The sequence below is a fragment of the Myotis yumanensis genome, unplaced genomic scaffold, assembly GCF_028538775.1.
Source record: "Myotis yumanensis isolate MYYU_CA2020_CCGP unplaced genomic scaffold, mMyoYum1.0.hap1 SCAF_2, whole genome shotgun sequence".
NCBI lineage: Eukaryota > Metazoa > Chordata > Mammalia > Chiroptera > Vespertilionidae > Myotis > Myotis yumanensis.
This window is the reverse complement of record NW_027223753.1, coordinates 214,109,616-214,123,085: the sequence shown is the minus strand read 5'-3', so window position 1 is coordinate 214,123,085 and position 13,470 is coordinate 214,109,616. Positions and strand designations below refer to the sequence as shown.

At 56.5% G+C, this 13,470-nt stretch overlaps 1 protein-coding gene across 1 annotated transcript; it reads right to left on the bottom strand.

Annotated features, from left to right (window-relative positions):
* Positions 1-507: 507 nt before the first annotated feature.
* LOC139002719 (E3 ubiquitin-protein ligase RNF113A-like) lies at positions 508-1,629 on the bottom strand. Its single transcript, XM_070403793.1, has one exon. It carries the CDS (start codon positions 1,627-1,629, stop codon positions 508-510), a length of 1,122 nt encoding a protein of 373 aa, XP_070259894.1.
* Positions 1,630-13,470: the final 11,841 nt, after the last annotated feature.

The following is a 13,470-nucleotide window of genomic DNA, read 5'->3' as shown; positions in this document are numbered from 1 at the left end:
TCCATTCCCTGAAGTGCAGAAGAAAAATAAAGTGAATTCCTCCGGGCTGGAGCCTGACCAAAACCAGAGACCTGGCTCATGTCCCTGACTTGAGCTTTGTCTACACGGGCTCCAGTTTGAAACAAAGTTGAAATCCATCAAACGACCGTGTTGTTCTCTTTTGTGTGCTTTGGGGTTTTGTTTGTTCTTGCTGTTGTGTGCAGTGGAGGAATTCCGGTCGCTTCACTGCAGGGCCTCGCGCAAGGAGAGCTGGAAGCTGTCCCTTCAAAACCCCATCCCCGAGGGTGAAGGACTGAGAGGTCTCAAAGGCCAAAAACCATGAGCCAGCATGAGTCAGGGGTGCAGAGTCGTGGGTGTGTGGACTTGGTCAGTTTCTGTGCAAACCTCAGCCCTTTTCTTCATCGCATCCGGTTCCTGGTGGCATCGTGTCCAGGGTCTTTGTGGCTGTGGCCCGGGAGGGGAGGAGGGCGTTTTCTGCTTTCGGCGCGGCCAGACCTCCCGAGGCTCTCACGGGCCATCTCTCCGGGACCCTCCGCCCCCGCCTGCCGGCCCCTCCGTCGCCTCCCCGTCCTCTGCCGCCGCCGCCGGGCGCCTCTGCAGCTTGGCCAGCAGCTCCTTCGCGGGGTTGAAGACGCCGTGGGTCGGCCGGTCGCAGACGTAGCAGCGCGGGGTGGCCCGGTAGCGCTCCAGGGCGCAGCGCTCGCAGAAGCAGTGGCGGCAGCGGGTGACCACGGGGCTGCGGAAGGGCTGGCGGCACAGGGGGCAGCCGACCGGCACCGCCGGGCCCTCGCCGCCCACCTCGTAGCTCTCGGCCTCGGCGGCGCCGTAGCGGCCCTCGGCCAGCTCCCGCGCGATCTGCCAGCCGTGCTTGTAGTCCGAGCGGTCGTGCAGGAACTTGCAGCTGTCGCCGAAGCCGCAGAAGCCCGTCTCCTTGAAGTCCTTGCACAGGTCGGGCTGGTAGTCCCAGCGCACGGTGGCGCGCAGGTGCTCGGGCGCGCGCAGGGGGCCCACGCGCCCCAGGCCCCGCGCACCGGGGCCCACGCGCGCGTCCCTGGGCGGCGGGAGGCCCCGGTAGATCGGGCCGTGCGCCCCGGCCCGCGGCTCCTCCCGGCGCTCCCGGCCGCGCGCGGAGGCGGCCCGCTCCTCCTCGGGGTCCGGCTCGGACACCGCGGTCGCCCCCATGTCCTCGGGCCCCACGGGCTTCGCGGAGCGGGTGGACTTGTAGACCACGCGGGCGGCCCCGCTCTCCTCCTCCTCCTCTTCCTCCTCCGCCGCCGCCCTGCGGGGCCCGCCGCGCGTCTTCTGGACCAGGGGCCCGCGGGCGGCCCGCTTCCCGCCCGGGCGGACCACGCAGCTGCCCTCGTCCTCGTCGCCGCTGTCCCCCGGCTCTGGGTCCCCGACCCCGCGCTGCCTGCGGCCCGCGGGCCCTCTCCGCCCGGGCCTCCTGAACAGTAAGGCGCACACCGGGCCCGCGGGCCCTGCGGGGGAGAGCCGCTCCGCCACCTCCCGGCCCCACTCCGCCACCTCCCGGCCCCGCTCCGCCACCTCCCGGCCCCGCTCCGCCATCTCCCGGCCCCGCTCCGCCACCTCCCGGCCCCGCTCCGCCATCTCCCCGCCCCGCTCCGCCATCTCCCCGCCCCGCTCCAACGGCTGCACGGAGCCCGCACGTGGGCTGCGTCACGCGAGGCGCGTGGCGGGGGGACAGGGAGAAGGGGGGAGGAGGGAAGAGGGGTCGATCAAGCAAGAACCAAGAATGGGAACGAGAGCGGCCGAGAAGAGGGCTGTTGGAGCGCTCGCAAATGATGTCTTTAATGTTTTTAAGATATTAGATGTGAAATGAGACCCGAAGCTGGGAGGCGCGGGACAGACTGACACCCCTCCACGTGGGGTTGGGGGCAGAGAGGAGATAAAGCAAAGAATATATATACTCACATGCACAGCCCATGGACACGGGCAACAGGGTAGTGGGGGGGGGGGCTGGGAGGAGGGGGAAGGGGAGAGAGACATCTAATACCAGCAACAATAAACAGTTATTTTAAAACACAGTCGTTCCGTGTGTTTACTACTTGGACATTGTAATGCTGCTTGTGGGCGGTCTTCAGTTGCCTCCTGCTCTCCCCAAACGTCCCTCATCCATAGAGACCCTCCGGCAATGGCAATGAGACGCGCTCAGCCCACCGAAAGCCGATCATCAATGACCATGACCGTCCTAAACCAACAGTTCAGAAACACCTGACATGAATTCGACCTCAGGTCTTCAACGTGACTAAGAGTTTGACTGGATTAAACGTTGAATAAGGCGAGCGATGGCGTGTGTCTCGTGTTCGTACTGATGGGAACAATGGTAGCGAAGGTGAGGAGAAGAACACAATCACAAATAAGGGACTCGCCGTTTGAAATGCACACTTACAGCATGTGGTCTTCCATCCTTGCGATGAGTTTACTGAGGGGCCGCGACCTGGAGGACTGGACACGAAGAGTAATGGAGCATCCCTGAGGGTCGTTGGGAGCAGAAGAAAATAGATGCCTCAGTGCCCGTAGAGCTGGGCCCAGGCGAGCAGCGGGCCAGGGTGCCTGCGGCTAGAGACTGAGGGGGCGGGGGGGCCTGTTCTGTCCAGTGGGATCCGGAGAGACTTGGGGGGCGGTGGTCCCATTTAAATTAGGTCTTGGGAGGGAGGGAGGATTCCAGCACCCAGAGAGCAAGTCCCAGGTCAAGGACAGCATGGTCACTGGCCAAAGGCATGAGGAGGCAGCTCTGGCAGCTGGGAATCTAGGAGACCCTGGAAGTTGGGGAGTGGGGACAGGGGTGGCAGCACCTGCCATGAAAATAGTAAATGAAGGGCAGGTTGAGAGGGCTCCGTGCAGGGCTGGGGAGAAAACGGGGTGGGAAGGTTGGGACAGAGAGGACTTTAGAATCATAAACGTGATGATGAGCCAGAGGGTAGCGCACAGCTGCAGGGGGAGGAAAGGTCTGTGGGAGACCCGTGGACTGGCTCCCCCAAAAGTCAGGCGGCTGCGGCCTGAAAGGCGAAGGTGGAGACGGAAGAGGGACGGGGAAAATCCAGCCGCCAGCCAGCATCCGGTCCCCGGTATCATCTCGGCGCAAAGATGGCTCAACACCTTCTATCTGAGGGAGGTGCGGACCCCGGGGAGTCCAGGGGGACAGGGAACACGGGAAAATGCAGGTTTGGGAAACAATTAAGTAATTGATTTTTTTTTTAATTAAAAAAAGTGAGGCCTGATTTGAGTCTTAAGAATGTTAAGGCTCACTGGTGAGAAGAGCAAAAAGGGGACACAGTCTAGCCCAGTGATGGCGAACCTATGACACGTGTGTCAGAGGTGACACGCGAACTCATTTTTTTGGTTGATTTTTCTTTGTTCAATGGCATTGAAATATATAAAATAAATATCAAAAATATAAGTCTTTGTTTTACTATGGTTGCAAAGATAAAAAAATTTCTATATGTGACACGGCACCAGAGTGAAGTTAGGGTTTTTCAAAATGCTGACACGCTGAGCTCAGAAGGTTCGCCATCACTGTCCTAGCCGGAGGGAACAGCATGAGCAGCGCCGCGGAGGTGAGCGCGGGGCTGTCACAGCAGGAAAGAGGCGGGATGGGGCCGCGGGAGCGGGAGCGGGAGCGGTGACGAGGGGAGGACGGAGGGACCTTTGGGAGACGAGATCAATAACAGCTGATGATGATGGGATAAGGGAGACAGGGGTTCGAGAAAGTATCTCGGGTTTCCAGCTTAAGTGGCCCCTGGGATTTCATCCCCACATTGGACGTGGAGAATAGATGCGGAGGAGGAGGCAGAGGAGGGAGATGAGCGAGCCGCTCTGGCCATGCTGAGTGTAAGGCGTCTGGGAGACGCGGGGGCCCGTTCCAGCTGCAGAGAGAGGAGCAGGGCCGAGCCTGGGACTCGAAGGGCCGCACAGTGATGGAGACGCAGCGGTGTTCCTGTGTAGGCGGTAAATAAACACGCGTGTAGGAGGCGTGGCTGTGAGGCAGCTGAGAGAGGATCACACGTATCTCTCTGTTGACCCCAGAACCAGGCGGCACCATTCAGACTGAAGAAAAGAAATCCTCTGAGAGCCGGTCATAAAGGCGCCAACAACACCTGACAAACAGAACTAACAACCGAGACGACCGGAGGAGCCATCCGCTAGCACGCTGCGTACAGTTCCGCTCGTCATTCCACAAACGACATCCTCATCATCTGACGGAGCGACATGCTGGCCTTTCCTTAACGCCGCCGACACGTGGGACTGTCTATAACCACCAGCGTGTCGGGAGCGAGGCTGCCCGCTGTCCGAGCCCAGGTTCCAGGTTGACTAATGCTTCAAAGGCCTGGAACATTCCAGCAGGTACAGCAACAGGCAGGGCAGTGCCATCCACAGAGCAAGTCACTCCCCAAAGGAGGGAGGGCTCTGCGCCCCGGACCTGCGAGTAAACGTTGATGCACACCTTCCTTTTGGGCAGTGGTCGGCAAACCACGGCTCAGGAGCCACATGCGGCTCTTTGGCCCCTTGAGTGTGGCTCGTCCACAAAATACCCGCTCTTCCACAAAATACTGACTTCTGCGCATGGGCCACGAAGTTTCAATCGCACTGTACGTGCGCGCCCACACGTGGTATTTTGTGGAAGAGCCACACTCAAAGGGCCAAAGAGCCACGGTTTGCCGACCACGGCCTTTGGGGGAACTAGACACACCTGTTTGACAGGACGGGAATGGCACCGCAAACTTCCTCCGAGGTTCTCCGCTGAGCCTCACAGGTTCTGCCTGGGCGCTCAGAGCCCCCTTTTCGCCGCGTCCATAAATGTAGGGAGTGGGTGACATCGGCCGAAATGGGCGCCCTGCACGCGCTGACACCACATGTCACAGGCGCGTGCAAAACGCAGCAACTCCGTCAGCTCAGAGAGGCCGGGGCACACACGACTCGCGGAATTCTCTCTCCCGGAGCTCCAAAGAATAATAAACATCTAGAACTTCTTGGTCTTCAATTATTAAATGGAGCAACTTATGTAGCCAAAGTCCACTAACCCCACGGGCTTGCTGACCACCCTCGTGAGGGAAACCCCCAGTGGCACCTGGGACACTGATGGGGGCTGGAGAGGAGGGGCAGGGCCTTGGCCGCCTTTAACCCTTAATTACAGGAGAGAGAGGCTCATTCACGGCCTCCCTCCCGTTTCCAGCTCCCCCGCCCGCCCGCCCGCCCCCTCCCCGGGGAGGCTGTGTCCTTCTTTCATTCCCTGTGTCAGGTTTCGGGCTGACACGTGGTAATTGATTCCGCTGCTGGTTAGACGGGTGTTAAGTGGGTGGGATGGAGTTTCAGTGAAAACAAATAGCACTTCATGGCCTGACCTTTCCTCTCGGAGCTTTTGTTGTGGTCGGCGCTGGGATGCGCCGATCAAAGGCTGTGCGAGCCCGTTGTGTCTATGTCTGCAGCCCCCCACCCCCTCCTCCCCGTTCACCTTCACCCGCTCCTGGCGTGCCCACGGCAGCTAGAGCCGCGCGGTGTCACTTCTGGCCTGATGACAGCTCGGCGGCAGGTGGCGGCTCAGATTCCCACCGAGAGCTGGTGTCCGAGAGGCAGAGAGGCTGAGCGGGGCCCGGCCTCCCGGGACAGCGTGCCTCCGTGGAGACTTACACCCGGGAGATGACAAAAATAACCTCTGAGTTCTCGGGAGAGGACGTCTGGTCCTGGGCTGCCTCCGGGCTGTGGCTCAGTGCCAGCATTCGTCTCCATCCACCAAAAGGAGGCAGCGGCACTAGCCCCATCCCATAGGAAGTTCAGCGCGGCCCCGGTAAAGTGGGTCTTGCACTGTTGTCACAGGTTGTCTCTGCATGCCCCAGGCCCCACTGCAGGCCTGCAGGGTGCACCCCGGGCAGAGAGGCTGCCGGCCTCTGCGGGTGCTGCCGGTGACTGGAGGGCATCACCTGAGCAAGATCCTTTCCCGCAACAGCTGCCATCCAGCCTGGTGGGCAGGGCAGGAGCACGGCCTGCCCTCTGCCCCAGCTCAGCAGGACCTGAAGGCCACGCTGGCCTGCACAGGGTGGCGGCAGCACTGTCCACCTCTCCGCAGCCCCCTCCATCCCTTCCTGCCTGGACGGCAGGCGTGCCCCTAGCAAACACCCAACACGCCGGTGTCCCGCTCAGAGTCTGCCCAGGAGCCCACCCCGACGCCAGCAGTGATTCCAAAATGTGGAGGCTCATCCATAGGATATTTGGGGCTGGGTCCCCCCTCCCCGGCCAGCAATGGAGACCCGTTACCTAGCTCCTGGCTCCTTGAACTGGGGCGGCGTATCCGGCAGGAGATGCAGCCGGGCTGAGAACCAGCCCTTTGAGAAATACAGGAAAGAGTCATTGTAACGAGGTGAGATTGGGCGGCGGCTGCTGAGGGTGCTGATGCTTGGGCGGGGGGGGGGGGGGGGGCCATGGAAGCCCGAGGACACCGGCCACCAATAAATTCCCAGCGGGAAAGCCAGAGGGTTCCCCGTCGCCCATGAAACGCCTCTGCCACTTGGATTGAAACCGCAGAGCAAGCGAAGGACGAGGCTAAAAGTCCAAGATCGAGGGGTCTTCTTAGCCGCTCTCCTTAGCTGGTGGACGGCCACCTCCCCGCCTCACCGCTGTCCCTCCGTGCATATCCATGTCCTCACCTCCTCTTGTTCTAAGACACAGTCGTTGGATTAGGGCTCACCCTAACGGCCTCACTTTAATTTAACCATCTCTGTAAAGGCCCTGCCTGGACATGCAGTCACACTCAGAGGTGCAGGGCTAGGACTTCAACATGAAGTGTGTGGGAGAACACAGCTCGGTCCATACCAGCCTTCCACAGCTCAACCCATAACAGCCCTCCACACTCAGCCCATAACAGCCCTCCTCACTCAGTCCATACCAGCCCTCCACAGCTCAGCCCATACCAGCCCTCCTCACTCAGTCCATACCAGCCCTCCACAGCTCAGCCCATACCAGCCCTCCTCACTCAGTCCATACCAGCCCTCCACAGCTCAGCCCATACCAGCCCTCCTCACTCAGTCCATACCAGCCCTCCACAGCTCAGTCCATACCAGCCCTCCACAGCTCAGCCCATAACAGCCCTCCAACAACACTTCCTAGAGGCGGATTGGCGGCTGCTGGGGGCTCTGGGCAGCTGGGAGCAAGCGATGGCCACGTCGAGTGAGGCAGGCATGCCAGGACTGCCCTGGCGGACGGCGAAGGAGGAGCCCAAGGCTCAGGAAGCGGGCAGCTAGACTGGACACACCATGGAAAGCCGGGACACCCAGCAGAGGCCGGTTCACGGAAGGGCCGGCGTGTGCTCCGGTTACCTAAGCAACAAGGAGCTGCCGGTGGAGCCATCGGCATCCCTGAGCGTCTCTGCAGGCAGGGCTGATGGTAGGAGACACCAGCCCAGAAGTCGGCCCACTGGTAACCATGGCGATGATAGGACCCAAAACAGCAGACACCACCGCCATGCTCAGCTACCAGGAGCAGACAGGTAACTATCCTGAGCGGAAAGGCCAGAGCGCATCTCCTGGGGTCATCCCAGCAGAGAGAGGAGAGGATTGTGGGGGAACAGCACCCCTAGAGGCCGGGCAGAGCCCAGCCAAGGCCTTGCTCAGCACGTCCCTTCAGACATGCCATCACCCTAGTTGCAGATGCATGACGGGGGCCGGGGGGGGGGGGGGGTACCTGACAGTGGGAAACACCCACACGGAGAAGAGCTGTCACGGTGGGGAGTCGAGGGGAAGTTCCAAAACTGCCCCCCACCCCAGCCAAGGCAGGAAATCAGAAACAACGCCTATAGGGTGCAGGGTGTGGCCCCCATCCCATCACATTCATTCATCAGTCCAGTCCCTAGGAGACCAGGCGGGTCCCGAGTGCACAGCGGGCACCGGCCTTCCTGCCAGAGGGTGCTCTTGACTCAAGTGCCGGCTCAGGTGCCCGGTGTGCAGCCTTTGGCCCAGGGACTATACCCTTCCCATCCCCCCCCCCCAACACACACACACACACACACACACACACACACAGGAGGGCCTGACGCAGGCCCCACTCCCTCAGACCCACAGCGGCGCCCGCGGCATCAGCCCTCCTCTCCCCGAGTGCAGCCGGAGGAGACCCCCCAGCGGACATCGGCAGAGCATCCCGCGGTGACGACATCACGGAAGTCAGACTTGATGAATACCAGGTGCCACAGGCTGGGGGCCCTCGGATCAGACTCAGGCAACAAAGACCACAGGAAGCAGCCCCTGAGAAGATGCGGAGGCGGCCCCACCGGTGCCCCTTTCCAGGGCCCAGAGCCCGGGACGCGCTGGAACGTCTCAGCGTCCAGAACAAATGCCTGCCTCTCGCCCCTCCTGACACCCCGCAGGCGGCACAGTCCCACACTGCTCCGGCCTGAAGACAGTCATCCACAGCTGGGACGTGGCTCGTACCCCTGTCACGAGAGACAGAGGGCTGGGCGGGCCCAGAGCAGGAAAAGGCCCTGCGAAGGCCCCCCGCCCGAGCCCGTGCCCCGGCAGCCCCTGTGGAGTCAGAAGTACTGGCGGTGGATGACTTTTCCCTTTAAAAAAATCAACATATTGAGCTTCATCAATTATATAATGTACCAAGTCTAGAAGTAATCTAAAATACTGGAAAGAAATAAAAATCAGTGAGCTTTTAAGTGGTAAACATTCATTCCCTCTCAAAGTCGAAGTTCAATAGAACTCTTTCATAAAACAGGTTTTTTTTTTAGAGCAAAGGGGACAAAATGGTCACACAAGGAGCTCTTTATAGAGGAAGCCCTCGGCCCTGGCCGGTGGCTCAGGTGGTTGGAGCCTTGTCCCCGTACACCGAAAGGTTGTGGGTTCAACTCCTGGTCGGGCACATACCTAGGTGGCGGGTTTGATATCCACTCGGGGCGCATACAGGCGGCAACGGATTGATGTTTCTCTCTCACATCAATGTTTCTCTCACTCTCCCTTCCTCTCTCTCTGAAATCAATCAACATATCCATGGGTGAGAATTTTTAAAAAGAAGAAGAAGCATTGGTGATGGAAAAAGACAGTGTGTGGAGTTGTGGCGATCCACGTTTAGACAATCACAACTCAGACAATGTTCTGGAGCAAAGCCTTGTACCATGAATCCCTTCAGAAAAACAAAAAAACAACAACAAAACAAAACAAATAAAAACCACTCCTGGCTCACTCTTAGGCCCTGAAGAGACGTGGTCCCAGCAGTGGGACACCAAGTGACCCATCAGCCATGACGAGCTGGGCTCCATCACACCCAGGCTACACGGCTGGGCGGCCCACTCACTGTGAGATGAGAGTGGCCCGGGCAAGCTACACAAGCAGGCAGCCCCGGCCCCATGCCACTCACTGTGGCCCCGGTTCCCCTCCTGAGGTCTGCTATGACCAGCTGATGATGGAGGGAAAAAACCAAGCTTGATGCATCCATGGGTCAGCTGAGTATGAGGGTACCAGCCAGAAACAGTCAGTGGGGCCCTAGCCGGTTTGGCTCAGTGGATAGACCGTTGGCCTGCTGACTGAAGGGTCCCAGGTTTGATTCCGGTCAAGGGCACATGCCTGGGTTGTGGGCTCGGTCAGACGTGCAGGAGGCAGCCAATGATTCCCTCCCATCATTGACGTTTCTATCTCCTCTTCCTCTCCCTTCCTCTCTAAAATCCATAAAGATATATTTAAAAAATAAAAAACAGCCAGTGGTTGCAGTTCAGCCTCATCCGGGGGTGGCCTGGAGATAGTGGTGAGAGGGACCATCCCAAGGGCAGAGGTTCAGATGGCACGCACGGTGCTGGAGGGAAACTGGAAATTGCCAGTGTGCAATAGCCTTAACTCCTTACCCCACACAGGACTGGGGCCGACAGGAACAACCCTGGGTAGTCTATGTCATGGGCCCCCAAATCCAGCTGATCATCAGAACAACCCAAAAAGCTTCTGAAGACTATAGGTCCCTGACCCCTACCTCAGAATTACTGCAATAGACACTCCAGGCATGGAGCTCATACGTCTATATTTCGAACATGATCCTTAAGTGATTCTGATATGGCTAGTCCTTGAAATGATATCTGGGAAGCATTTGTCTAAAGTGACGATTTTCAACCGTGTACTGCAAGAATGTTTAAAACATGCAATGCCTGACTATTTAGTCAGGGACACTGACCTCTTTTCCCTTAGATTGTCAAATAAAAAAATAACAACAGCCAACGCAATAGCCATCTGGTGTGAAGAAATTTAAATTATACCTATTTTTTGTCAGATCAGCTAGAAATATATTTTTTGGTGTGTGCCGCAGAATTTCAGTCATCAGTTTACGTGTGCCATGAGATGAGAACGGTTGAACATCGCTGCTCTGAGGGGTTAGCAATGCCACAGTGAAAACAAAAGCATCAATAACAAATGCAAACACGTAAGTAACCCTATTGTGCAATCATTTCACATTCTACATGCGATCAACATATCACACTGTACACCTTAAAATTATACAACGTTAATTGTTGCTATAGCTCATAGAGCTGGGGGGAGGGGGACGCGGTAAAGAGACTATTTTTCAAAAAACACATATAACACCATGTGCTTTAATGGATATTAACTTTTGAATTCTCCCTACCACTCCATGAGGTATGTGTCGTTAACTCCGTTTTGTTGATGAGAACACTGAAGTTAAGTGACTCAAGGTTATATACCAAGTGAGTGACAGGCTGTATTTGAACTCAACCTGATTCTGGAGTGCCTATGCTTAATCATGATGATGTAGTGGAAAAGGCAGCCGGGGGTGGAGGGAGGGTCTGTAATCCACAAAGCACATACATTTTTTAGGGCCAATTCCTGTATTTACCTTAAATGAAGACAAATTGTTTCTCCAAATAATTTAATATGAGAATCCATTTACAATAGCATATGAGCGCCACCTAGTGGCTAAGAGGGCTGTTTGAAGAGTAACTGCTCTGTTAAAATCATTTCAGAACAAAAAACAGAGAATTGTGGCCGGGCTGGTGTGGCTCAATGGTTGAGTGTCAACCTATGAACCAGGAGGTCAGGGCTTGATTCTTGGTCAGGGCACATGCCCGGGTGGCGGGCTTGATTCCCCAGTGTGGGTGTGCAGGACGCAGTCCATCAATGATTCTCTCTCATCACTGATGTTTCTATCTTTCTCTCCCTCTCCCTTCCTCTCTGAAATCAATAAAAAATATATATATTTTAAAAAACGAATTGTTAAAGTTTAGCAGATGCAAGTTCCCAATTCCAGAATGAATGAATTCCAGAGGGATGAATTCTTTGACTTCCAGATAAAGTTGTAAAAATATAGTGAGGATATAAAAATGAGGGGGGGGGATATAAAAACAGATAAAGTCTATAATAACCATAGGAATAATGTCAGACAGGGGTTTTACAAAGAATGAAAAGACAATAGCAATAAAACATAAAAGAGAAACGGCGATTTGGTAAATCATTTTTAAGTTTATATCCTTACAATGAATTCACTACAGGCAAACGCTGAAACTTTTCATGACCTTCTCCAGCGCTATCTTAATTCAGCATCCTCTTCCATTAGATTCTACCTGCCCCCCCTCCACCCACGAGACCTCAGGGCCACCTTGCAAGATGAGAGGTGCTAAAGTTTAGAAACCCACCACATTCCTCCCTGATTGCTGTGAGATTCATCTTCCCTCTAGATCTACTGAGCCCACCTACACAGAGGCAAGGCAGGGCCATACTGAATCCACACAGTGGGGAGTCGTTCGTTGTGTGAGAAGCGGGGCCGGAAGGCAGGTACCAAGGGCTCCAGGTGGCATTGCCCAGACCAGAGCCAGGGTGAAACCGGTCAGGAGACAGAGGGTGGTCCCGTGAGTGGACTCTGGCCTCCGCAGCCTCTGGAGGCCTCTCGGGGGCTCACAGACACCAGGCTCGTCCGCAGGTTCTTAAAGCTCCTGCTCTGCTGTAAGTAGGAGACGCACTAGCTCTCCAGCCTGGTTTATTTGGGGAGAAATGTCCTCCTAATATGGATGAACTTTTGAAAACATGATGCTAAGTGTAAAAAGCTGGACACCAAAGGCCACATTTTGTACGAATCCATTGATGTGACATATCCAGAATAGATGGGTCCATAGAGACAGAGAGCAAATTGGTGGTTGCCAGGGGCTAGAAATATATAAAGATGTTTTTATATATTTTTTCTTCTGTGGCCAAGCCCAGAAATATCACAAATAAAAAACTCTGTCTTCTGTCTTGGGCCTTTAGACCAGGGTGTCTTGAATTCAGGGCCTTTAGACCAGGGTGACTATTCAGTGAGAACTGTCCATAAGATATACTGAGGACCTCGGCCACCCTCCAGAGTCAGCAGGTCCTGCGGCCCTCGGGGTGCCCAGGGTTTGGTAGTGAGAAGGGGAGAAAGGAAGGTGACCCCTGGGCCCCAGGTGGGGGAGGCAGCTCACCTGTGGCAGCAAAGCGGTTCTAACAAGAAGCCAGAACACAAGCCAGTCGGGCTTCCAGTCTGGGCTTTGTGTGGGTTCCATGTTCGGACGGGAGGGGTAGGTCCCCTGACAAGAATCACGGCGGCCCGGCCCTATCTCTGGGAAGCCCCCACCTTCCCGATCTCAGGGAAGCATCCGAAGGCACTCAGCAATTGGCTGAGAGGCACAAATTCCAAACGCACACCCAGTTCAGGGAAACCACACACACACACACACACACACACACACACACACACAGACTCTCCCTACCTGCCCCTCTCTGGGTGGGAGCCTCGGACGGAAAGTAGCCGCGGGGGCTTCGCTCCGAATTCTCTACATCGAAGGGGGAGTTGAGTTTCTCTAAAATAAAGCCTTTCTGTCTATAAACATATTGTTTTTGCCAAGAATGCTTCCTTTTAGGTGCTCTGGGAAAACTGCAGAGTCCTCGGGTTTGTGGCCAAAGACGCTGCGTGTTGCAATCCTGAGCCTCCGGCGTGGCCAGGAGTGTCTGCGAGTGGAAAGTTTCCCCGTGGGTCGCCTCATGGTGTGTATTTCGGTGTGTGTCTGCTTGCCTGCTTCGTGCCAAAGGATTTCCTCGGGGTCCCCCCAGAACCAGGAAGGGGGGCGGCACTCCGTTTGGGATGTTGGCCCCAAATCACCTCTACCCCAGCTTGTACATCCCGTGTGGCTGGAAGAAGAAAGAAAGAAAGAAAGAAAGAAAGAAAGAAAGAAAGAAAGAAAGAAAGGAAGGAAGGAAGGAAGGAAGGAAGGAAGGAAGGAAGGAAGGAAGGAAGGAAGGAAGGAAGGAAGGAAGGAAGGAAGGAAGGAAGGAAGGAAGGGAGGGAGGAAGAAAGAGAGAAAGAGAGAGACAGCGACCATGGAGGGGGGGCTGGAGGGAGAGAGCCCCCTTTTCTGAGGCCTGGGAGGCAGACGGGACCGTGAGGGGCTCTCGCCTTCGCTCAGGTTCCGTGCGGCTGAGTGTTTCTGTCTCCGACGACCCTGGTCGGTTTGCT

Excerpts from the sequence above, each read along its gene's own strand:
- LOC139002719 (XM_070403793.1), bottom strand. The coding sequence starts at position 1,629 with ATGGCGGAGCGGGGCGGGGAGATGGCGGAGCGGGGCCGGGAGGTGGCG.